Genomic DNA, 25,255 nt, shown 5'->3' on the forward strand with positions numbered 1-25,255 from the left:
CACGGCTCCTGAGAGGCTGGGGAGATTGTGCAGAATGAAGCACATAATGAAGCACACAATGAAGCACACAATGAAGCACGTCTTGTCCTGTGCTTTCCTCTCTTCGTCCTGCGTCGTTTTGCGCGGTTGCAATATGCACTCCTTTGTGCAGAATGAGTTGCCCGATCAAAAAGCGTAGACCCGACTGTACTATCAGACATAGGCAGACCTACGTCCATTGTCGGCTGGGGGTAGTCTACAAGATCCCCTTGTCATGCGGTAGATACTACATCGGGCAAACGGGCAGATGCCTCAACGTACGCTTAAAAGAGCATGCGAAGAAAGTCAGAGGTGGTGTCGACGGGCATCTGGCTTTGCATTGCAAGACGTGACTGTGACCCTCATTGCCGTCCAATTTTTGAAGATACTGTAATCTTGTACCATCACCGCGACCAACTTACCAGGGAGATTGTTGAAGCGTCGAACATCGTGCGTTCTGGACCGGATTGTGTCGGTGAACCTTCCGTTAAATTGTCAAAAAAAGAGCTTGCATATCTGGCACGATAAGGAGATGGCTGCCGAGGGGGTGTGTGTTTTGTTGATGTTATCTTCGTTCCTGTTCTTTGCTGCCTTTCTGGACATGTGTATATATGCTCCCAATTTTGCAATAAGCCGTCTGTTGAAAGTTAGCGCTTGTCTGTGTCTCCTCGCTTGTCCCGTCTTCTCGTGTGCGCTATTTTTTTTCCCCCTTAAGTATGTCTTACCAACATGCCCAAGCCTCATCTCTTCTGAAATGCAGTTCACCCGGCACGGGACCTTCAACGAGCGCTTCTCAACCTACCGAGGTTTGCCTTAGCGGCCCAAGCTCGACATCTGCCACTGTAACCACTGTCTCCGCACGTGTGCAAATTGTTGGTGAGGATAGGTACAGCACAACACGGGCGACGATACGTTACCAACCAACTCGGAAACGGGCGTACAAATGGCTTCTTTACGAAGCGTCACTAGACAAGGTACTGATTGGGCCTCAGTCCACAATCGGCAGATTGAAAAGTCGGCGCCTATATCCGCTTATAGCTAGAGGGGGGCGTCGGCGACCACCTCGCCAGACAGGCGGCCAGAAGCCACCTTGGACGCGGCGGGATAACGGACTCCCAAGTACAGTCGGGTTCGCTTCCGCGTATACCGCGCAGCTGCACTGCGCGCCAACTGATCGAGCACCGGCCTCACCTACACTGCTTCCTCGCCCCTACGCCGCTGGTCACCGATCCGCAAAGGGCCCCGTTCCGTCAACGCCTCTAACCACTCCTTCTCCCAGCTTCGTTCGACTACGACACCGCGCCCTAACGTGCGCCCGCTGTTAGCCCCGCTTCCTCGCGGTTAATCAACAAGCGGCTGGCATGCCGCATATATATAGGCCGCATTTAATTACCGATCGAAGGATCGCCGCGTGACTTGAGATGCAAATGCCTTTCCTTTCTCTCGTTCTTTCTTGCTATGGATGACAATACCTCACAACGCCTTTTTTTCGTGACGAGCGCATATATGCAATAACATACGTACATGCGCCTGCACACGCACACACACGACGGATTGTTGAGCGCCCTTACGAAGTTTAACCAATAGCTGCATTCTGGTCAAAAAAAAAAAAAAAACGTATGCTATCAGCGACAGAACAAGACGGCCATAGACAGTTTGCGACAAAAAAGAGTTGCGTTCCTATGGAGAACCTGCGCTGAAGTTTGCCGTGTCGATTACAGCGCCGTAACACAGAGCCTAGCGAGAGGAGCAAGCAGTTTTTGGGGTACTCGTAGTGCTATTCCACGCCACCTTCCTGAGCTTATTGGCATGAGCTACTGCGCTCTGTCGAAGCTACACGTGGGGCGTGTCAGTTATCCGGGTTATGTCCACAGAAGCGAGGCAAATGTTGCTATCAACCAAACGCGGGCTTCTAATCGTTCAGAATGTGCTCTCGCGTTTGTAGCGGCCCAAGCGACTGACGGCAGCAGTTTTTAGTCGCTTAGTGGAATAACTGCAGTGCCACCTGGGCAGCGCAGTTAGAGGTTTTACACTACGCGCTGTAGCTGGCAACGCCACACCTTCTTAAAAAAAAAAAATGATCGCGGCTGTTTGCTCTCGATACTGTCGATAGAAAATGCACCGCAATGCGCAAGCAGTATGGAAAACCTAGACGCACACGGGCGGCAGTGATTTGAGCCCAGTACCGCGCAAATGAGTTGCATTCGCTTTCAACTAAACCGTCTTGACTCCGCTCCGGCCCTGACGCAGAAGAAGCATGTGTCAGTGGCCGCAGCCGGTTCAATCAGTGGCCACATCTGCAGTGCAACTAGCGGTTTTACGATCGACAGCGCAGTCAATGCTATATCTCATACCGAAAGAACTTTCATGGCAGGAGAGGGAGAGGAAAGAGGTAGACAGTAGATAGCAGGTGCACGATGCCATATACAGTGAGTTGCACGTAGTGTCCCTCTCACGTGCAGTCAAATATATCACGCACATCGACGCAAGTGACGCTCACGAAATGATTTCGCCGGCCACATGCGTTCATTCGCAATATCTATAAAAACCGAGCCTGAACGTCAAGCACCCGTTGACCAAACCTGAAGCGAACTCCGGCACTTCCGCCACCGTCCCTTCACGTGTATCCGATATTAAGAGAGGCCAAAAGCGGGCACCACAGCAGCTCGTCACGTATACGCAGAAATAAGCTAGCGCAAGAAGCCACCGCCATAGTTGTGCCGGATTTACCGCCACATTTTTCTTCAGCAAGCGCCACCGCTGTGTAAAAAAGGGAGCGGGGAGGAGAGAAATTCCATTGGAACGCATCGCCTGCAGGCTTGAGAAAACTGTCCCCAGCAAGATGTGTACTTCCGAAAAGGACGCCATTCGTACCGCACTGTGCTGAACCTCGTGTAATAAGTGACGCCTTTTCGGTTTCAGGTTGCTATTTCACAGAATTACTCCCTCCCAATAAGTATTGTTAACGATCACTATTTACTCTAACTCGGGTCAGAGGACGCACGAGCCGTGGGATTAAAAGCGCGTTGTTGAAAGCGAATATTGCGCGTAAACTAACGCCACCGCAGCCGACCTCAGAGGTATCGCCAGGACGATTTATTGGAAACACAATCTCGTTTCGAAGACGGACGGGCGCTGTCTTTACGTGTTCTGTGCGCTTCGCATTGAATTCATCCCGGATTTGTTCCCTAAGGCTCATAGCGAATATACAGGGTGTCCCAGCTAACTTGGACCAAGGTTTATAAAAAACTAAGCGTTCTTCAGAATTGAAATCGCGTGCATGTTGTTGAGGTTTATCTAAAGTTACAGCATCATTTTTTCTCTTCTCCAGTTTGAATAATTAGTCGAGATAAATAAATTAACTTTTTAAATATAGCTTGCAACGTTCAGGCGTCAATAGGAAAGTTGTGGAGCTCCACAAATATCGTCCAACCCAGGCACTTCCAACGAGATAGACTTGGCGTGGCCCTTTTTATTCGGGAAAAACGAAAGCCCGCGGAGTTTAAAAAACACCACGTGACAGCGCGCTCCGTGCGCCCGGAATGCGCCGCGATTGCAGCGCTCTCATCCGTGCTTTGTAAGAAACATCACCCGCTTCGGGCCTTTCGTGCTGCCCAAGACAGGGCTTCGCGATGTGCTTGGTTCCAAGATAAGCGCCAGTGGGTACGGGCGGGAGTTGAAAGAAAGCGTGGCTCCCGTTCCTGCGGCAATAACTGCACACTCACATTATCAGAATGCATGCGGAGGAACGATGACAATCTCACGAGTTTGAATTTGGGAGCAAGATCCGAACAAGCAAACAAGCCTGATAACGTCGTGTGAATTACGCTGAAAAACAGGAGCCGCGCTTTCTTTCCATTGCCGCCCGAACCCACTGGCGCTTATCTTGGAACAAAGCACATCGCGAAACCCTGTCTTGGGCAGCACGAAAGGCCCGAAGCGGGTGATGTTTTTTACAAAGCACGGATGAGAGTGCTGTAATCGCTGCGCATTCAGGGCGCACGGAGCGCGCTGTCACGTGGTACTTTTTAAACTCCGCGGGCTTTCGTTTTTCCCGAATAAAAATGGCCACGCTACGTCTATCTCGTTGGAAGTGCCTGGGAAGGACGATATTTGTGGAGCTCCACAACTTTCCTATTGACGCCTGAACGTTTAAAGCTATATTTAAAAAGTTAATTTATTTACCTCGACTAATTATTCAAATAGGAGGTGCGAAAAAATGGTACTGTAACTTTAGATCAACCCTAACAACATCCACGCGATTTGAGATCTGAAGAACGCTTACTTTTTTTAAAAATCTTGGTCCAAGTTAGCTGGGACACCCTGTATAAAATCTGTACGGACTTAGCGGACGACACCAACAGAAAGGCCTAAAAACGTAAGTGGGCCGTGTCATGAAGAAAGCGCGCGGAAAGCAGACACTGGGGAGAGAGACCAGCAGGACAGGGCGCGCACACAAGAGAAGGAATGCACACGGACGTCGCCCGTGCGAACTCCTTTATTTGTGTGTGTGTGTGTACGCGCCCTTTTCTGCTGGTGTCTCTCCCCAGCAACATGCACCAACAAGCTACGCGTCTACAATGCAGATAATTATGAGGAAAAATTACGGAAAGGATACGGCTTTCCGTATGTATTGCTCACATCACGAAGACTCCGTATTCCTATAATTTCGAATGCACAGGCCACACAGAGACGTTTCAGCATGTGTGTCCCTAACAGCATTACCAGGAATTCGGGGCAAGCGCTTCTAGTTCCCTGGGCTGCCACCACGTGGCGCATGGCTCTGAACATCCAAGAATAGCACTATGACATCATGCGTGACGTAAAGAAGAGAGAGAATGACGAAGTGGCTGCAGAATAACAGAACGTGATAGGGGCTCAGCGGCACTGGCTGCAGGGGCGCTGTCCAGAACCCCTGGCAATGACTTATGCCTGCAATAGATCGAAACCGGCCAGCGCAACAAGCCTCGTTAAAGGTTTGTTCGCCGAGACTAATAGCAGGGGGCCGACGATAGGGGCACAAATGTGTACCACGCCACTTGGCGCCGTCAAATAGATAAGCCAACGCAAACAGCTGCCTACTGTCGCCTCGCGAACCTCCAGTCCCTGCAAGCGCTAGCGGCGTGCGGGCCGGCGCCCCTACGCGTGTCCAGGGTGCATATTACATCACCAGCGTATACTATAGCTATGGAAATGTTAATGGAGATAAAAGTGAGGTGAGGCCTCCATATTCACCATGGGTGGTTCAAGGGTGGTGGGGGCGAGAAATTTTTCCATGCGAAAATTACATCATCGGCCCACAGCTTTTCGAAGACGAAATTGTAAGCAATGCCCTCCAGTTGACGCTGGCAGAAGTCACGAGACCGTAAACGCAGCTATAAAAGCCACGGGCCGCAGGCGTGGCAATGTTGCGTCCAAGATTGCTTCGAGCTTCGCCCGGAGGCCCAAATTAAGCCTCCATGAGAAAGCGCACGCCAGAAATAAACATGTCGAGAGATTGGCAACCCTCAACCAGACAGAGTCAGAACGGTGCGCCGGCAGGTGGCGGTGACGTCATTGCGCTTGCACTAGCGTTGCGTAAAACGGCATGGACGCACCGAGGTCGGCCCCCGCCGCGTCTTGCAGTGCCGTGCTATACCCGCTACTGAGCGATGGCAGTGCCACTAAACTCGCGCGCCAACTAAAAAATTAAGCGCTATCGATCGCGGCTTATTTTTAAACCCACAACGGCCGTATTAGCAAATAAACGTCACGTGCAAACGCTCCTCATATCTGGGCGCCCATGAATGATTCCCACATTCCTCGTTCGGCTCACACTTGTCGCACGTTCTCTGGCAACAACTCAGAGCCAGCACCCGCCGGCCGCTATTTGTGGTCTGTCTGCCAAAATAATTCCGCATAGCGCAGCTGACACTGTAATTAATTTGTCGCGTTTTTGTTTTTCTATAGCGTGCGACCTGCAGGAAGGCGAGAGCAGGGAAATCGTGACGTCACAAAGCCATAACGTCGCGGGGGCCGCGGCCCCCGTCCCTTGAGCTACACGCCAGAGGCGGGGAGTACGGGGCCTCCTACATCGGTGGAAAATATTCTTCATCTTCTTGGCGTCTTCAACCCCGGCCTATTTTCGGCGAGGTTACAGCGCGCTTTTCCACTCCTATCTTGCAGCCATAGCTGCAAGCAGGTGTATTTTGTAAAGTGCAAGACACCAACGGACCTGCGCGATTGCGAGATCTCCTGCGCTCAAAATCTCCAGAATAACAGAGGCAGAAACCATGGGTTCCCCACTGTGACACAAAAATTATATTCCCGGCACTCTAACGGCTCGGTGAAGCATGACCCCAATGAATCGTGATGTGTGCGAAAAAACAGGTTCTTCTCTACAAGCGTAAAATTGTGTTTCGCGACAACTTGCGACACGCCGCTGCGAAAACTTTGCCTCAGACAAGCCAGCAGCCTACGGTAAGCAAGAGTTCTCGCGGCAGCAGGTGTAATAAGGCGTGCCTTCCTAATCACAGCCACACAGCAGTGTCAGATAGCCACCAAGGCTTCGTGCTATCTGAAACCGCCTCATGCTCGGCCCCCTTGACATGCCCCGAGGTGAGGCTCGAATTTGTGTCCCGCGTCGACGTACAGTGTGTACGCGGGTACAGGGCACACAACAAAGCGCCGCCTATGCCCGCTGCGGTGCATCGGTCGCGGATAAAGAACAAATAAACAAAAAATGCATTCGTTTCATGCAGCGCCTCTTCAGTGACTCGTATTCTTACTAATGAGAAAGGCACCGGAGCACAGTGCCGACGCACAGATATTTGCGTGCTCGCGCACTGCCTTTCAGTTACTTTTTTTTTTGCGAGTCGCGAAAATCGCTGAAGCGTAAAACAAAAGTCCGCAGAGACGCTTAACGGTGCACTGAAGATTCATGGTTACCAACTTGCCCACTTGAACGTCGTGCACTGAAGAGGAATCTGAACTCGTCTTTTTGCCTCGGGAACTCGACCTACACGTTCCGAACTTTCTTAGAAACTGCGAATTATTGCCCTGTGCGGCCGATTTCCCTATTTTAAATCGGATTAACGTCCGGCTCCCGCCTTTTTTTTTTTAATTCCCCGCAGGCGGTGGGAGGAGTCGACTAACGCATGGAATGCCTTTCAGGCAGTCGCGTGGCGGCTTTGCTTTCGCTTTTATTTTGTTTTGTACGTTGATAAATAGATCTAGTCAGAGACTACATGGCTGCAAATTAAGCCCACGGAAATAGAAATACGCGCGGACTCTTTGCTTTCGCTGATCACTACGTATCACTCCGCCGATGGCAGAGCGGCAAGCCGCCACGGGACTGGCTGAAAGGTGGTTTACTCCTCCCACCGTCTGCGGGAAATTAAAGAAAAAAAGGCGGGAACAGGGACGTTTAATCCGGTTTAAATTAGGGAAATCGGCCACACAGGGCAATAATTCGAATTTTCTAAGAACGCTGGGAACGTGTACATCGAATTCCAGTGGTAAAAATACGAGTTCTGATTCCTCTTCAGGGCACATTTAAGACTGCTTACGCGTGAGAAGGCGTATGCCCTCCCGCTCACATTATGAAAGCAGTCACCGCGCGGTGTGATATAACCCGATGCCACGCAGCTGGCAATTCTACCTCTGCAAGGCTCTATCTACGTAGCCACCGCCGCGACGCCGCCGCTCCCCTTCTGATCTGCACGCGAACTGTGCAAAATGCAGAACTGTGCAGAATGTGCAGAATTGGTCATTCTCTGCTTGACATTCATAGAACCCTGGGAGTCCTCATGCCACTCATTGCGCAGTGGTACAGCGGTTCAGCGGTGCACCACTGCCCTGCGATGGTAGGTGCTGCCACCGGTGGAATTTGTGAGATCCAGACTGCTCTCCCAGAGCAACCACAAAGAGAGAGACGGGTTTTCGCTCAATGGACCACGTAAGGCTTACGCCTTAAAAAGCCCAGCATCTCCTTGAGGCGCAGCGGGGTCCTCCAGAAAGGTGACGCGTGCAGAGTGAAACAGCTGGCCGGCTGGCATCCAAGGGCTACCTCCGCACTGCCTCGACGCTAGCAAGGCGAGCAACCCCACAGAGCGAGAGGTACACCCTCTTTCTGATACTTTGGCCCCGGGCAGGCGGCGAGGCTGACGCGGCTTCTTTCTCAGCTATGGCTGCATGAGCAAGAAGGCCGGCAGCGAGGCTGACGCGCGAGGTGCGCGTAGGAAACCGCACTCATCGTTGGAAACTGCTTTGATACGTTGTTCGAGTCGAACCAACACTGAACTATAGGGGACCAGGCGGAAGGTTAACTCAATGCGCTCAGAAATCCGAGTACACGCGGGTGTTTTTGCACGCCGCAGGCACGTATCCAAGGAGGGGGGGCTCGGAACTCCCCCCCCCCCCCCCCCCCCCCCCCCGAAATCAAGTTCAACATACCCAGAAGAAATTACGTTCGGCCCCTTCCGAAAAAAACTCCTGGCCACGTGCCGGCACGCCAACTCTTTTCGAAAGCCCCCACCGTGGTCACGAACTGACTGCGTGGACAGTGACAGAGCGACCGCGGCAGTTGTCAGAGGTTCTTGAGTAAAACCTCCGTGTGAATTGGCGATCACATATGGCAAAAAAAAAAAAAGAGTGAACACTTAGGCTCCGCCTTAAAGGGACACTGAGGACAACTGTGGCGTGACCTCGTCAGGCACTTTTCCGCCTTTTGTCACGTCCCCCAAGACAATAGTTATGTATTATTGTCTTGAATAAAATGGATTGATTGATTGATTGATTGATTGATTGATTGATTGATTGATTGATTGATTGATTGATTGATTGATTGATTGATTGATTGATTGATTGATTTAGTTAGGGAAATCCGATAGTTCGGCATTTAGTGGTTTTGTTGCCGCATGTCCGGCGGCGAAAGACGCATTTATTGCCAAGAGATTTGTATACGAAGTTGAAAAACTTTTCCCGTCGCTCAAATTAAACTCGGGGCTCTCTGATGATGAAAAAGCTGAAAAGCGACGTAAACGGACATAAACGTGGACTCCGTGATTGCTGGCCTGAGCGGTGCAGCCTGCCAGCAGCCGAAATGAACAGTATACCGACGACCGGACGTTGAAGGCCTCTATCAGCCGTCGCTACCGTCGCTTCGTTTTTCGTTTGCACCAGCGCTACGCTGGAAGCCATTCCCAATCCCGACATTGAAGTTCTCGCAAAGAAATGCGGCCTGCACTTGATCGAACTCGGCCACCACACAGCGTGCGATACTTTTGAGGGCCGTGGCGGCGGGTCTGGAAGGATAGTCCGAGCGCCGTGGAGTCGGCAGCAAGCCAAGCTACTGGTTCGGCAGCTGTCAGCGCCGAGCCACCGTCACGACTGATTTAGAGAGACTGGTACGTACGGGCGTATTAAAATTCTGTAATAATAGTCCTCGTAGCACTAGTTATGCAGCCCAGCGTCTTGGTACGTTGCCGAAGCGAACACACCCAGGGGTGCGTTTGCTAGCGTGGAGGCTCGTCCAACATTAGCTAGCCACAGGTGCTTTCCTCGTCGCAGGTGCATGCCGAGGCATGAACTTCGTACGAGGAGCACTTGGAGTTCCTCTCCTGCTCCACACCTGTAAATCGAGGCGTGCCAAAAACAAAACCGTGCGGGTACGCAAAGCCCATAGCCGCGAAGCACGCATACCGAAATTTCACGCCTGTGGTGCCGCGAAGTGCAGGTTTTTTTTTTTTTCTTTGGCTCCCAACGTTCAAGAATGTCTTTTTTCCGCATTCCTATTGTGATAAAAGCGCACTAGCAGTTTGAAAATAAAGCTCATATACTTCAATATCCAAATGCGTAACCTTCATGCACGTGTCAGCCTCAGAGATTCGTGCATTTCTCGGCTGTTTCGTCATCGCGCTTGTACTATCGAGACTGGCTTATGACGGCGACACCTGCATTTAGCTCTTGCTCTTTTCCACCTTACAAGCGCTTTGTTTTCAGTAAGAGTGGTCTTTTTGCGGTCAGGAACTGGTATTGTATCAATACAAGCCAACTTCAATTTCTCCTGCAATGTCCCTTTAAGGATTTGACGCGATAGCTTTAATGGGCTAATGCCCGTATATGCAGAGTTGATCGTTCCCTACTTAACATTACCCGCCCCGGTGGTTCAGTGATTATGGAGCTCGGCTGCTGACCCGAAAGACGCGGGTTCCATCCCGGCCGCGGCGGTTGCATTTCGATGGAGGCGAAATGCTATGGACCCGTGCACTGTGCGGTGTCAGTGCACGTTAAAGAGCCCCGTAAACCATAAACCAGGTTGCCCTTTCCGGCAACCTTTCTCGACCAACCATTAATTTGTCTGCCACCTGCGCCGGTGAGCAGTTTTCTAACAGTCCGGTGGGCAGGTTGTGATGACGCCACAAGGTCACGTGACCCAGGTGGCCCGCCTGCCTCCTAGTTTGCTCTCTGGGGATTTTTTGTGGATTTTTCACTCACGGTCAACGACAGCGACGACGGCGCCTGATTTTCTGCGACACGAGCTCCTTAACGCTATCGAGTCCAAATGTGCTAAAAGGAGCGCACGCGTTCTCAGTTTGAGTGGCGTCGCAATTCCGTTTACGAAGTCTCAGTAGCGTTCGTTGAGAAAAGACCAGAACCAAGGCCTGAGATGCCGATCGAAACTCGGTTGAAAGTTTAAACAGTGAATGTGGAGATCCCTAGCCCGACAATTGAGTTCCCTTCCCCGGAACTACAAAGTCGCATTTAGGAGCCTCATGGATTTACGGGCACCGTTTGCGCGCAACGCGAGAGAGCCGCCGCCGGGCTCGTTTCAGCCGCGCTCGACCGATGCTGTTTCCCTTCCTCTGGTGGGCTCGCAACTAAACCGCTTCGAGGCGCCGTCGAATCGCGACGTTCTTCCACACACGCCGCGCAGAGCGCGATCGTAAAACGAGACCATGGCAGCCCTCGCCGGCGAAGCGAGGCTCGGGACGTGCGCGCCTCGATGACAGCAGCGACGCTTTTTACAACCTCGCGGACCCCGGCGTCCCTCCACCCGATAGCAGCGACAATGGTCGCAACAGCTGGCCGGCGCACACCACGGTGAGGCCACCCAGGCCGCGGGCACAAAAGCGGACACGCGGCGCGAGAAAAAAAAGCCATCGTTCGGGCGAAAGACGTCCCATCTGGCCCGACATTCCTCAGCCGAGCGCGCAGCGGAATGGCACAAAGTGCAGGTTTGCTTTCGGCAATGACGGTCGCCACATCTCGACGCGAGCCACTCTCTTGCCGTGCCCACAGAGGAGCCCGTTGCTCTTTTCGGGGCGGTCGAAGGCACCTCCTCTCCCGACACGAGCTACGCAGGTCAAGGGATTAATTTGCGATTGCGCTTCAACATTACCATCGCAAGGCAAATGGAAGCCCTCAAAATAGCGGCACTCGGGTACCGGGCTGCAGCCCTCGCAGTTCGCACACTGTACGGAACAGCGAAAAGTAAATGTTTCATGCCATCCGTGGCTCCATCTCTCGGCAGCGCCTGCGCTACGTGTGTCGCTCTCCTGCTTTAGGCACTGTAGTCTCAGGCCACTTAGTTTTTGCATTTACGGCTTTGGGGTTCTGTTAACACTCCTTCTGGGGAATTAAATGGGCTTCTTCGGGAACAAAGTTCTATCCGCAGCTGAAACGGCGCTGCGACCAGATGGAAAAGTACGATTTCATTAGAAGAATCGAAGCTCTTTTCGAGCGGGAACGATTGGATTCGTTGTATACGTCGCAAGAAACGCAACTGATATGGACCTCCTCATCAACTTCCCATGTTAAACCACAGATGCGGGAACGTAGCGACACGGGCGGATTCGCCGCTCGTTAAGTTTGTCTCCTTGACTAAATTCAACCTACCACGAGCGAAGAGTTTTATTGGGGTATTCTTGAAGAGGTTATTAACTTCATAGGCACGCAAGAATCTGATTTGGATCTGTGTTTCCGCAGAATTACGACCCGAAGCACTCTTCTAAGCTAATGAAAACTTCGATGAAGAAGAGAACGACGGGCATTATGGAGTGGACAAGGATTATTTCAATTGAACAACTTTGGAAAAGCATCGCGCGTTGTACGAAGGACAAAAAAGCCAGCATCACCGAACAGGAAGTCGACCAGCTGCTGCAGAAATAGGGAAACACAGTGCCAACTCCATGTACGAAATCTCGCTCTCTTGCTGCACACCCAACAATGTGCACTCGTTTTGTGCCCGTTATCGGCGTAAACAAGCGTAGGTCTCGGGTCGAAAGAGGAGCTTTCACCGAGCCCCGTCGGATACGCTTGCCATTGAGGCACTAATAACCCTCCGTGACAGAAGCACAAATAACGTGCAGCGGTTACCGCGACGACACGCGGTCAAAATGTGCAACTAAGGAACTCGCTAACAGAAGAAAATAATGAGAATAATGGGACCTGTAACTTTTAGAACACAAATTCTTCCGAGCCCCGTCTGCGCGCGCAGACAGACGTCGCTCTTGGCCACCTTTAGCGGCCCTCGGCAACGCGCGTCTTCGACCCCATCTCCCACTTTCCCACGACAGACACGCGCGCTCCCTTTATTCTCTCTTTTGTTGGAGAGGTCGCAGCTAAGAGGATAAAACGCCGCGCGGAGCAATCCGCTCTCGCGGCGTAATGACTCGCTCCTCTCATCGAACCGCCCCGATCCGCGCGCGGGGAGCACGACCCGCTTTCGCCCCCGCGGCCAACGAAAGGCAGGCCACTGTCCGCGCACAGATAAGGAAGTCGGAACAAAGGCACGGCCGAAAGGGCAACGCGACTGCACGCCTCGCGCAGTCAAAACAAGGCGGCGCGGCCACACCAGACCGGCACAAGAAACGAAAGCAAACCAACAACAACAACAAAAAAAAAAAAGAATCGCGCTCGGCGAGAAGACCTGGGAGTGACGACGGCGCGCATTCGCCCCGTCTCGAGCGTTCTATTCCTAAATTCGCCAGAGCGCACGCCGCGAGCATCCCGTCGGTAAGCGATTCCGATCCCTCACTGGGCGTCGCCAAATGAGCGGAGGCCATGGGAGTCACTCGACCGCAGGCCGCTTCATCGCAGGTCACTTGATCTGTGGTCCACTTATCTCGCACCGAGAGTTGGATGAGAACAGGCGCGCGAAGCCATTGGAGGAGTCCTGATGCTGTTTCGGCAGAAATCCCACTTATAGCCATTAACATATTTTTTGCTTTCGAATTAAAAATAAATAGAGGAAAAATTGAAGTAATTTAATAAAAAGTCAAAGAACAATTATTCTAAATTGTGGGGTTTAGCGTCCCGAAACGACATATGGGCTATGAGGGACGCCATAGCGGAAGGCTCCGCAATAATTTAGACCGCCTGGGTGCCACTGACATCGCACAGCACACGGGCGTTTTCGCATTTCGCCTCGATTGAAATGCAGATGCCGCGGCCAGTATCGAACCCGCAACCATGGGATAAGCTACCGAACGCCAAAGTCCATCGCGATGGGTAAAGAGCAATTACTCACCGCGCTCCTGTATCGATCTGCAGACTAGCACACGACGAATTGATCATTTCCATATTTTCGTTTATTGAATTATTTATTGACAACAAATTACAAAAATACATCGCAGATCAGAACCGTGGTTGACACGTTGCGAAAACAACTGCATTAAGTGAAGGACCATAGTAGCATGTTAACTGTCAAAAAGAAAAAAAAAAAAGAGGAAGCTCGCCTGCAAAGCAAACGCATCACACTATACAGTCTGAGGTTTGACGGAAGCTGGTCCGGCAAGGAAAAGGATGACATGGGTCAAACACTCGCTGAAAGGAAGAGTTCTCTTTCTTTTCAACGAGTGTTTGTTTTAACCGAGCCGCCACCACAGTACCGGGTGTTCGCGGAAACAGTAATTCTCAAAGTAGCCTTCTTGCGATAAAATTAGAATTCCTTCGCGATCAATTTGACAGCGTTGGCGGAGATGAAACACGCGTGAGAAGAGTTGATTACTAGGGTAATTGACTAAAATCTGATAAACTTTCAGTGCAACAGATGTACTACAATGGTTGCAATAAGATAGTTGATGTGGGCCATCAGAGAATCCAAAATTAATTATTAAACCTGGAGAAATGCAATTGCCCTTTGCGCTACGGGGCGTCCTAGACTCATCGGAGAAAAGCGCGGCGGCTGCGGAGCGCGCGTAGCCACGCCCATCGGCTGACGTAGCTCGGAGCGGACTCCTCACGGTGTTGCCTCACTCCACACTCCTTTCGCTCTTTCCCTCTGGCTCCAGCGGCTGGAAGGAAGAGGTGGGCAGGGCTACGCGTGCTTTGCGACCGTCGCACCTCTCCTACACGTCTGGACAGCCGAATTCCTCGCTCCATAGCGCCAAGGGCAGTTACATCCCTTCACACCTAATGACTGACATGCTCTTCGTCCTTGTATTTTCGCGCTGTTAACTACCCAAGCATGCCAGCCACCCAACTAGCCCAGCTCGCAACTATTGGATGTCCTGACGGCCCAATACAATTCTCTTATTGCAACCAACGCCTGTTAAACTTAAATGAATTAATTACCCTAGTAATCAACTTATCTAGCACGCTTGCTGACGCCCGCCTGCCATCGTTATGATCGCAAAGGCTTTATCATTTTATTTCAAAAGGCCTATCCTTCTGAAAATCATGTGCTTCTCGAATGCGCGCGATCAGTTACGCTAGATTATTACTATAGTCCAAGGTTCGACGGAACACCGTCTGGTCAGGGCGAAGCATGATTTATTCACAAATGAAAATTGGGTCACTGACCAAGTCGAAAGATGAAAATGACGTTTCGAGTCCCATACGGGGCCCTTGTTCACCATAAGGCTGTCACAGAAGAAGGGATGGTTATATACGCTTCAGAATCTTCTGCAATCTTTTCACGTAAATATGATGTAGCGTGCCCTGATTCTTGTTTAGCGTGTTGGCCGTTGTCTGGATGCTTAGGGATTCCAGATGCAGTCTTGCAGATAGGTTCCTTTTCGTCGCCAAGATTTAGATGATTACTGTAGCGCATTCCAATCGTAGTCCGCTTTAGGGAGGTATATATATCTACTATAAAGAATGTTCGAAGAGTAAGCGAGGATGGTGAAAAACTCGCTAACTATTGCGGAGAGCACGGAGCAACTGTAATTATTTTAGAAAAATCGCGCGCCGCCAATATCTAACTATGAAGCTGTAGGTAAATCGGAAGGGAGAAAAGACCCGGTGACGACCGAACCGATGACCTCCCGATCTTACCGTATGAAGGGGCGGACGGATGGTAATGGCTTTGGCCTTTGTATCAGGCGGCAGTTTGCGCCAGGGTGTCGAACCGGAATTTTTTCGGGTTCGGTTCGGGTTCGGGTTCACGCCTTTCGGGTTCAGTTCCGGGTTCGGCTCCAGAGCAACATTCCGCTCCGGTTCGAACCGGTTCGGTCAGCTCCGAATCGGTTCAAACAGGTTCGAACGGGTTCAGACAAAAAAAGTGCTAAACGTAGATGGATTTTAATCAACCTTATTATGTTGTTTACTGTTCTGTGTGACACTTATATATTGCATAAAAATATGCAAAATTTTCTCGGCGCAAAATGTAGTCAGTGCACCTACCTCAGCTTACTGTCCGCGGCAAAAAGATAGGAATTCACGGTAAAAGCCGCGAAATAAAATGAACTCAAAATTAAAGTAAAGTGGCTATGCATACTTCAGTATTCATCTGATGAGATATATAAGGAGAAAAGCTGGTGGATTTTGCATCTAAAAAACCCTTCAGCCTGAGCAGTTTCTGAGACTCCGTCGCTCGAGTAATAGGTCTGTCAAGCGAAACTTTTGAGTCGGGAATTGCTCCTACGCAGCATGCTTACACGGGAACCCTCTACGTCACCGTACACTACTGGGAGAGGAAGCTCTCCTTCGTATCGGCAGGTATGTACAGAGAAGGCACTTTTTCTTCGCCACAAAACCAACTTAACAGTCACCCCCTTCCCCATCAATCAAGTTTATTTCAATCACCTGTTGGACAGCGCTTTTGAAGCTTGCGTTATGCATCTCGGACCCCTAAGCTCTGTGTCTCCAAAAACACTGCAAATCGTGGCTTCTCACCAGGAACGTGTAAAATTAAGACTTTGGCCTGTGCTCATGTCGTCTCCATCTTTAATTCTGACAAAAAGCGTATGATCTGACAAAAAGCGTATGTCTGCAGCTGATGTGTGTCCGTTCCTGGATGCGATTCCTGCCACAGACCAAGGGCTGGCCTCACTTCGCCTAACCCATGGATCGACGCTGGAACAAACAGCCGCTGTGACATCGACAACACCGTACCTGGCCTATATAAACGACTTGCCTAAGCCGGCACCCTTCAGTGGGCATGAAATGGCAGCAGCAATGTTCGTCGACCAAAACCACTTCTGCTTTTTTGTCCAGGTTGGTGGAGTTCCATCTCTTTTCGCAAAGCGATCGAACAACGTTTGTCTGCTGCTGTTCCCATGCCCACATACTTTGGTCCGTACTGTTGTTGATTGTGTTCATGTTGCGAAAATGCTTCTTCTGGGCGGAGATGTCGAGCTAAACCCAGGCCCTTCTGGGGCCTGCGAAAAGCTTCACACTGATGTATTGTCTGCCATCGAACGCCTCACCGCGCATCTAGACGACCGGCACGATAAGCTCTTGAAATCTATGGATGAGCTTAAAGTAAACCAGAAGCTGCTCGACTCCAAGGTGTCTGATTTGACGTCAAGATTAAAAACGCTAGAAGAAAAAGTAGTCAACCTTGAACATTTGCAAGACGAACCTCGCCTACAACAAATGGTTTCTACAGCAGTTCGCACCGAAACTGTCAATCTAGAATCACGACTAAATGAATACGAGGATCGCTCGCGGAGAGATAATTTAGTCTTTTATGGCATTTCTGATTGTGCTGATGAAACTTGGACGCAATCCGAAGAAAAAATTCGGCAAGTTGTATCAGATAATCTCAAGTTCCAGTTACCAGAAGATGGAATTTCTCGCGCGCATCGCCTAGGCTCGTTCGCTTCGGACAAAAGTAGACCCATTATAGTCCGCTTTTCAGCATTTAAAACGAAAGATGCAATATTCACCCAAAGATCTCAGCTGAAAGGGTCGGGAATCAGCATGAGCGAAGACTTTTGTAAGGCCACGCGAGCTAGTCGCAAAAAGCTGTTTGATTTCGCGAAAAGTACTGGGCAGAATTATTCCATGAAATACAACAAAGTGGTCATCGACAAGAAAAGTTACATCTACTGCCCCGTCACGGACAGCGTTTGCGAGGTACATGTTGATAGCGCACTCTCCCCGGTCACGGCTAGCTCTGTTAATCCCGGCGCAAGCGCCTCCCCGCTGTCACCATAACTAGATAATATCGAAAGTCGATCCGTTGCACGCAGCTTTTCTTTTCTTTTTTGCAACATAAGGAGCGTTAACAATAAACGCGACGCCCTTTCCAGTCTGATCGACACATGCACAGCGGACCTGGTGATCCTGACAGAAACTTGGCTCTCTGCTAAAATCAATGATAAAGAAATTTTGAATTGCGCACGTAAATACAAATTCTACAGGTGTGACCGTGGAACTCGACCTGGAGGTGGCGTTTTGATAGCAGTCGCGGACGGCTTGGTTTCCTTTAATGTTCCTATTCTTTGTTCGCTTGAATTGGTTTGTGTGAACATCCGCCTCAACTACAAAGATATTATTTTTGTCGCGTGTTATCGTCCTCCCAATTCATGTAGTAGCTTTTCATCTGACTTGCATGATGTTCTAAGTAAATTGCACACCAGGTTTCCCTCATCACCCACTTTCGTTTTAGGCGACTTCAACTTTCCTAACATCACTTGGAACGTACCTTTGCCGTTTGCAAATGACAACTCCGCTGAATGCATTTCCTTTCTTGAAGTATGCTCCGACTTTAATTTGTGTCAGCTAGTTACTAGTCCAACACGTATTACTCAGTCTAGCGCTAGTATCCTTGATCTAGTACTTGCCACACATCCGGACCTCGTTGAGTCACTTTCTCAGCTTCCTGGCTTGAGTGATCACTCCGTCATACATTTTAATATGCGGAATGATTCCCCTCGAAAGCAAGTAAGCACAAAATTTATTAGGGACTACGGAAGAGCGGACTATGCATCTATTAACGCAGGACTGGCAGAATTTACAAGTGATTACTTTTCTAGATTTTCTGACAGATCAGTAGAAGAAAACTGGCTTGCTTTAAAATCGAAAATACTGGAGCTTACTAACCGATTTATTCCCCTACGTAGAATAAAAAACAGCTCCAATGCACCTTGGTTTACAGCGTCACTGAAGCGATTACTGAACAAAAAAAAAGCGTATCTTCCGGAAGGCCAAGTTATCCACGTGCGAAGAAAAATGGGAGGCTTATCATCGCGTGGCAGCAGCGTACACAAACGCACTTTCAATCGCCAAACGCACATTTTTCGAACGCACATTGCCATCGATGCTTGCCTCAAATCCGCGCAAATTTTGGAATGTTGTCCGCGGTGATGACACTACGCAGATTGAATTACTCGCTGCTGATCAATCTGTCGTTTCTCCGGAAAGCTGTTGTACTGTTTTGAATGAAGTGTTTTCAGCGTCCTTTTTGAAAAACGTTCCCTCTACCCTTCCTATTGTGTCTCAGATTGATCACCCATGTATGGATCCTGTCATTTTAGATTGGACCGGTATATGCAAATTAATATCTGGAATTAAGCTTTCTTCCTCACCAGGCATCGATGATATTAGTCCGAAATTCCTGAAAAACACTGAAGCGTATTCTGCAGTATTGTTAACAAAACTTTTTTCGCAGTCCTTGCAATGTGGTGAACTTCCGGAGGACTGGAAAGTGGGGAAGGTGGTTGCTTTGCACAAGTCAGGTGACGTTCATTCTCCCACAAATTACAGACCGATCTCACTAACAAGCATTCCCTGCAAGCTACTGGAACATGTAATTTATAGCCATATAGTAACTTTTCTTGAGAGTAACTCTTTTTTCAGTATTCATCAACACGGTTTTCGAAAGAACTATTCATGTGAAACTCAACTTTTAGCCTTTACAAATGACTTGTTTTCAGCTCTTGATTCTAACTTAGTTATTGACTGCATTTTCATTGATTTCGCTAAGGCTTTCGATACTGTTTGCCATAGTTTACTACTTCTGAAACTAAGCAGACTTAACATTGATCCGAACGTCTTAAAATGGATTGAATGCTTCTTGTCTAACCGCACACAATTTGTAACTGCTAACGGCCATAGCTCTGATCCTTGCGGTGTAGCCTCTGGTGTTCCACAGGGATCAGTGCTGGGGCCGTTGCTCTTTCTAATTTATATTAATGACTTACCTACTAACATTTCTTCTTCCATAAAACTCTTTGCTGATGATTGTGTTATTTACCGTCAAATTAAAAGCTGTGCTGACCGCCTTACCCTCCAGTCGGACCTTAATCAGATTTCCTCTTGGTGTAACACTTGGCTAATGAAGCTGAATGTAAGTAAATGCAAGTTTATGAGAATTTCCCGCCACTCACCTACTCAAGTTTCCTGTGATTATTCACTATGTAATACTCCTTTAACCCATATTTCCACATACAAGTACCTTGGTGTGCATATTTGCAGTAACCTTTCCTGGCAAGCTCACGTGGACTATGTCACAAGTAACGCTAACCGTACTCTCGGTTACTTACGTCGCAACTTTTCTATGGCGCCCACTAACTTGAAACTTATACTGTACAAAACATTAGTCAGACCAAAACTTGAATATGCGTCGTCTGTATGGGACCCTCCTCTTAACTCACTAATTCTGAAAATCGAAGCCATTCAAAATCGGGCTGTCCGTTTCATTTTCTCTAACTATCATAGAACTGCAAGTGTAACTCATATGAAAGCAAATTTAAACTTGCCGGATCTTTCAATTCGTCGAAAAATTTCCCGTCTATGCCTATTTCACAAAATCTACCATTCAAACCATCATCTCAGAGATACGTTGCTTGTACCACCATCTTACATTTCATCCCGCAGCGACCACCAGTTCAAAGTTGGCGTACCCAGCAGTCGCACCAACTTACACTTCGCCTCTTTTATCCCCAAGACTGCTAAGGAATGGAACCACCTTCCCGCTTCCATCGCCTCCATTACAAACGCCGACTTCTTTAAAAACGCTGTAATTGATTTTACATTGTAGTGCTGCGTTACCTGTACTGTTTTTGTTTTGTACCACCCACTCCTCTCTGTAATGCTTCGGCCCTGAGAGTAAATAAATAAATAAATAAATAATAAAATGCAAGCTTGGGTGGGTTGGTAGCACTTTGTTTCTGTACGGACATATTTAGCAACACCTTCGTTGCAACGTTGCACTGTGACACTGTTGCAAGTGCTGCATTGTGTGAAGAAAAAGGTAAATTAGCTACATAAATTTTGTGACCTTTCTGGGACGCTATCAAAGGAAGCTTATGCGTCAACCAGATTTTTTAATGTGTTGATAGAGTTTGGTGAACCCGTCTTGTACTTTTGGCACGAAAGGACTACTAAACGGGGTCAAACCCAACCACGAATCTTGTGTGAAACCTCGGAGTAACTCGGGTAAACTCGAGTTAGTTCGGACCAGCGTCGCGCCAGCTGTAGCCAATGGGAGGAGGGAGTAGCGCCAGCTTCTGCTGAGTGGATAGAGGGTGTGGAGATGAAGAACGAGAAACGCGGTTAGGCGATTTAGCCCACGTAGTCTATACTTCGTGTTGTCCATGTTTCCGAGCGCTGCAGTCTTCATGATGAACAACCAACTTGCCCAATCAGCTACCCTCATCGAGAAACGAGATTGTGTGCACTTGCAGATGCCAGAAAGATGAGGCGCGGAATTATCACATCATTTCGCATGTCTACTCGGTTTAACTACTGTAAAAGCCTATCACGTTTTTGTCCACCAACTAGATTCAAGGTATTTAATTTTTCAAAACCACAAACGACCCCTTCCCGGCCGCTGTGCTTATCGGGTGATTAAGTCCTCATATGTCTTTTCTGGACATGGCCGTGAGAAAATTTTGCGCTGATACATTCGGTTTCCTCTCCGCTTTTTCTTGTAACGCCTGTACGGCCTCTCGAAATGCAGATGAGAAAGGTTCTCATCGGTCATTACTTCTTCGTATAAACGTGCAGCCTTACCTAGCCTTTCTTTTTTGGACTTCAAAGCATTTTTTGGACCAAACGCGTCAGTAGAAAAACTTTTTTTCGACTTACGCGCATAGGCCGTGCATCGTTCCTAGGGACGTTTGTGCCACCGTCAGTGAATTGCTACCGGTGCTACCAATAAAAACTATTTGTGTTCGTTTGACAGAAACTGCAGGAGACTCTTAAAAAGGACATTAAGATCACGTCTTACACTATAACATTTCTTCTTGTGATGAAAGACGCTGAAATTTCGTGTGAACTTTTCGTGTTAATAGGACTGCTTATCGTGTGGAAAAGCCGCATGATGGATGAACACGCAGAAACACCGCTTTCAACGAGGTCACTGTTCAGAGTACAGTGCATTTTAGCGCAGGAGATACATGCTGCGCAAGCTAACCCTCCAGATTGGTTGCCGCTTCTTCGTGTGCGCCTACCGGAATTTTGATGCGCAGGCGGAATAAGGAAGTGATGGTGGCGTGAGGGCGCATGCCGAGATCGCTGAATTCGGCCCAGTCAAGTAAGGCAAGAGAAAGTCAGGGAGGTTCGTGATATTCCATAAGACAAAAGAAAAACAAGCTTCGGAGATGGCCGAGTAGATTAAGCCTGATGACATCGTCATCATCATCATCACCAAAGGCGTCAGAAAATCGAAGCTTCCCTGTTGCGCCGCGACTAGTTCGAATCCCAATAGGGGTTGTGTGTTTTGTGTTTGTATGTATGTGTGTGTGTTTGTGCGTGTGTGGCGTGCGTGCGTGCGTGTGTGTGCATGCGTGCGTGCGCGCGCGCGTGTGTGAGTGAGTGAGTGAGTGAGTGAGTGAGTGAGTGAGTGAGTGAGTGAGTGAGTGAGTGAGTGAGTGAGTGAGTGAGTGAGTGAGTGAGTGAGTGAGTGAGTGAGTGAGTGAGTGAGTGAGTGAGTGAGTGAGTGAGTGAGTGAGTGAGTGAGTGAGTGAGTGAGTGAGTGAGTGAGTGAGTGAGTGAGTGAGTGAGTGAGTGAGTGAGTGAGTGAGTGAGTGAGTGTGTGTGTGTGTGTGTGTGTGTGTGTGTGTGTGTGTGTGTGTGTGTGTGTGTGTGTGTGTGTGTGTGTGTGTGTGTGTGTGTGCGTGTGTGTGTGTGTGTGTGTGTGCGTGTGTGCGTGCGTGCGCGTGCCTGTGCATGTCCGTGGGCAGCCTCCACCCTTGATGCACACTGGACACTTGCGCACTTCGGTGGACGCACATCCGGGCACTCAGAGGTTAAAATGGCTGCTGATTTAGCATTGCCAAGCACGGAATATTGTGAAAAAGCACGGTTTTTTTGCAGGTGCACATAACCGCCTCGTACCATAAAGCGCGATAGAGGTGTCCACTGACCCATGCAGCCAGTTACGCGCCTTTCCTTTCCTAAATATCACAGGTTAGGCCATCCGGCTACTAAGCCGGAGTTGCTGGGATCGAACCCGGCTGCGGCGGCAGCGTTTCGATGGAGGCGAAACGCAGGCGCGCGTGTGCTCTGCGATGTCAGTGCACGTTAAATATCCCTCTAGGTGGTCGAAATTAATCCACAACCCTCCATTGCGGCGCCTATTTATTCCTTTCTCCTTTTCCTCCCACCTTGCTCTCTTCCCTTACGGCGCGGTTCGGGTGTCCACCGAGATAAGTGAGACAGCAGTTACTGCGCCATTTCCTCCCTCTAAACCCCCCCCCCAAAAAAAAAAAAACAAAAAAACTAGACCTTCCCGCTGGTTTTGAGACAGGAAAGGTGCATAACTGCCTCAATTGGTGGACGCCACCGTCTACTCACAGCGGGATCGAGGCGTCAAATGACCCAGTGAGCCAGCTGCACTTGCGAATGTGAGGCTTGACGCACACAGCTACACATCCCTTAAGCCTTGAGAAAGCGGTCGCGTAAGCCGTCGCCAAAGCATTCTACAGAAGAACGCCTACAAGCAATAGCCTCTCATCTGAGACACCAACAACACAATGCGACACCGAAAGGCAGATACCAGCTACAAGCGCACGTCAGAGAATTCAAGATCCAGCAGCCCGAGAACACGTGACGAAGCCGTCCACTAACGATTACATTTTTTTATATACATAAGCAGAAAAATTTCAGCGCATCGGCGTAACACAATCATTTCATCACAGCTGCATTTCATTGGAATAGCACCTTTCTGGACCTAATCACTATCGCATGCCAGCGAGCGAATGCATATCCGCATTGCCCCTTTGCGTAATAAATTTTTTCCTTAAGTATCTCTACCGCTGCTTACAAGCCCGTCTTTCATTGCTTATTTCCATCGCGTGCAACGAAGAATGTTCAGACACTGAACAAAAAAAAAATCTGTACCCATTTATACTTCCTCTATTTTGTAATAACAGTAGTAGTATCTGCAGTTTAACGTGTCGAAGCGACATGGGGGGCTAACAGGCACGCCGTATTGGAGGACTCAAGATGAGCGTAGACCAGCTGGGGTTCTTCAACGTGCGCTCACATCGCACGGTACATGCGTGTTTTTGCATTTCGCCGCCATCGAAACTCGGCCTCCGCGACCGGGATCGAACCCGCGGCCTTGGGATCAGCAGTCGGCCGCCTCAGCCACCGAGAGATCATGAGGGGTCTTATTTAGTATCTGCTGTCTGAGATAACGAATACCTCCGAGAGTAAATGTTGCACAATGTGGCTAGGTCGTTGCGCCTGTGTTTTATATATTTATGCTACATGACACAAAGAAAGGGAGGCTATTCTCACTAGGTTGTTTATGAGTTAAAGCAGTGCTAACAATTTGATTAAAACCATACGCACTGATGTAAAAAGGAAGGCAGTAACAAACTCAAGATTTCACATTAATCTGGAGTATAGTATTCATAAGAATTGCCGAAAGCGCATTGCGGAGGCGCCGAAAAATCCATTCCTGGACACAAGATCTCCTTGAGTGTTGTTGTCGCATAGACTGGATGTCATTTTCGCTCTGCCTAACGCGAACAGATTTCGGTGGACAAATCTGCGCGCGAGTACATCTTATTTTGACTAAAAAAGAAATAAAAGCACGCCGGGTTGCAAAAAAAGTGTAGCTGAACCGAGTCCCGAACCGGTTCGGAACGGTTCCTTTCAATCGTTCCGGTTCGGGTTCAGTTCCAAGATGGCGAAAAAAATATGGGTTCGGTTCGGTTCCGGTTCCGGGTGAAAATTCGGGTTCGGTTCCGGTTTCGGGTTCAGGTTCGGTTCCGGTTCGACACCCTGGTTTGCGCCACTAACCTCGCTTTTAAAATGTCTAATTTGAATATATATTTTTTAATTCACCCCTCGACTTCCTCCACAATCTTCTAACCTCCCCTTTGTTAAATCCACGCTCTTCTCATCCACTCGTCCGTCCTCCCCAGCGAACATCAGCGCCCTCTATACCTGTCGTTGTTCCGTCAGGAAGGGCGGGACGAAGTTCATGTGCCCCTCAAAACTAAGTGTTCTATGGTCTCGGCTTCAGTCCTACAGGCAGCGCATAATGCATCCACTTCTTCAAATCTGGACCTGTATGTTTTCGTTCTCAAAACCCCTGTCCTATAGCTTCTAAAGGCAATTAACTGCCGCGAAAGTCATCTAATAACTGCTCTTTATGTCCTGCTTTCGTGCCCGATATATGTGTACCTATAATGCTGATTTTTCTTGCTTCCTTTCCTCCCACATCTTTCTTCCTGCTCCTTTACTTCTGCTTTCACACTAGTATTTTGCTGAGCCACATCCCTCACGTGTAGGTACTTCAATTTTAGCTTTCGGGTTCTGTTCGTCCGTTTTGTATTGATACATTTCATGCGCAACTTTTCTGCCCTCTACGTTTCCTCCATTTCGGTTAGACTCTGATCATACTTCAGTTTGTTAATTGCCTCTCGAACTTCGAACGACGCCCAGCCCATGTACCCCTGGATTACCTCATTCGGAGTGTTGCCACGTGCATCCGAGGCTAACCTGCCGACACTTTAGATTTCTAGGCTTGATTTCACTACTGATTTCATGCACAGGACTGCATTACCGAAATAGAGGCCTGGTACCACGCTTCCCTTCCCTACACCTCTAACCACCTCATGCCTATTAT

At 49.2% G+C, this 25,255-nt stretch overlaps 2 protein-coding genes across 2 annotated transcripts in view; one reads left to right on the plus strand and one right to left on the minus strand.

The window, feature by feature from the left end:
- Positions 1 to 25,255, minus strand: part of LOC149349523 (rhotekin-2-like) — a 202,277-nt gene that overhangs the window by 134,210 nt on the left and 42,812 nt on the right. The gene's annotated exons all lie outside the window — the stretch shown is intronic.
- On the plus strand, positions 16,416 to 18,260 carry LOC149349524 (uncharacterized). The gene has a single exon (XM_089578493.1). The coding sequence runs from the start codon at positions 16,552 to 16,554 to the stop codon at positions 17,380 to 17,382; it is 831 nt and encodes a 276-aa protein (XP_089434619.1). The 5' UTR covers positions 16,416 to 16,551; the 3' UTR covers positions 17,383 to 18,260.

Source organism: Amblyomma mixtum, chromosome 3, assembly GCF_055824585.1.
Source record: "Amblyomma mixtum isolate Tamu chromosome 3, ASM5582458v1, whole genome shotgun sequence".
Lineage (NCBI taxonomy): Eukaryota > Metazoa > Arthropoda > Arachnida > Ixodida > Ixodidae > Amblyomma > Amblyomma mixtum.

Bases quoted from the DNA above. Each gene is read 5' to 3' on its own strand.
- LOC149349524 (XM_089578493.1), top strand. From the start codon at position 16,552: ATGCTTCTTCTGGGCGGAGATGTCGAGCTAAACCCAGGCCCTTCTGGG.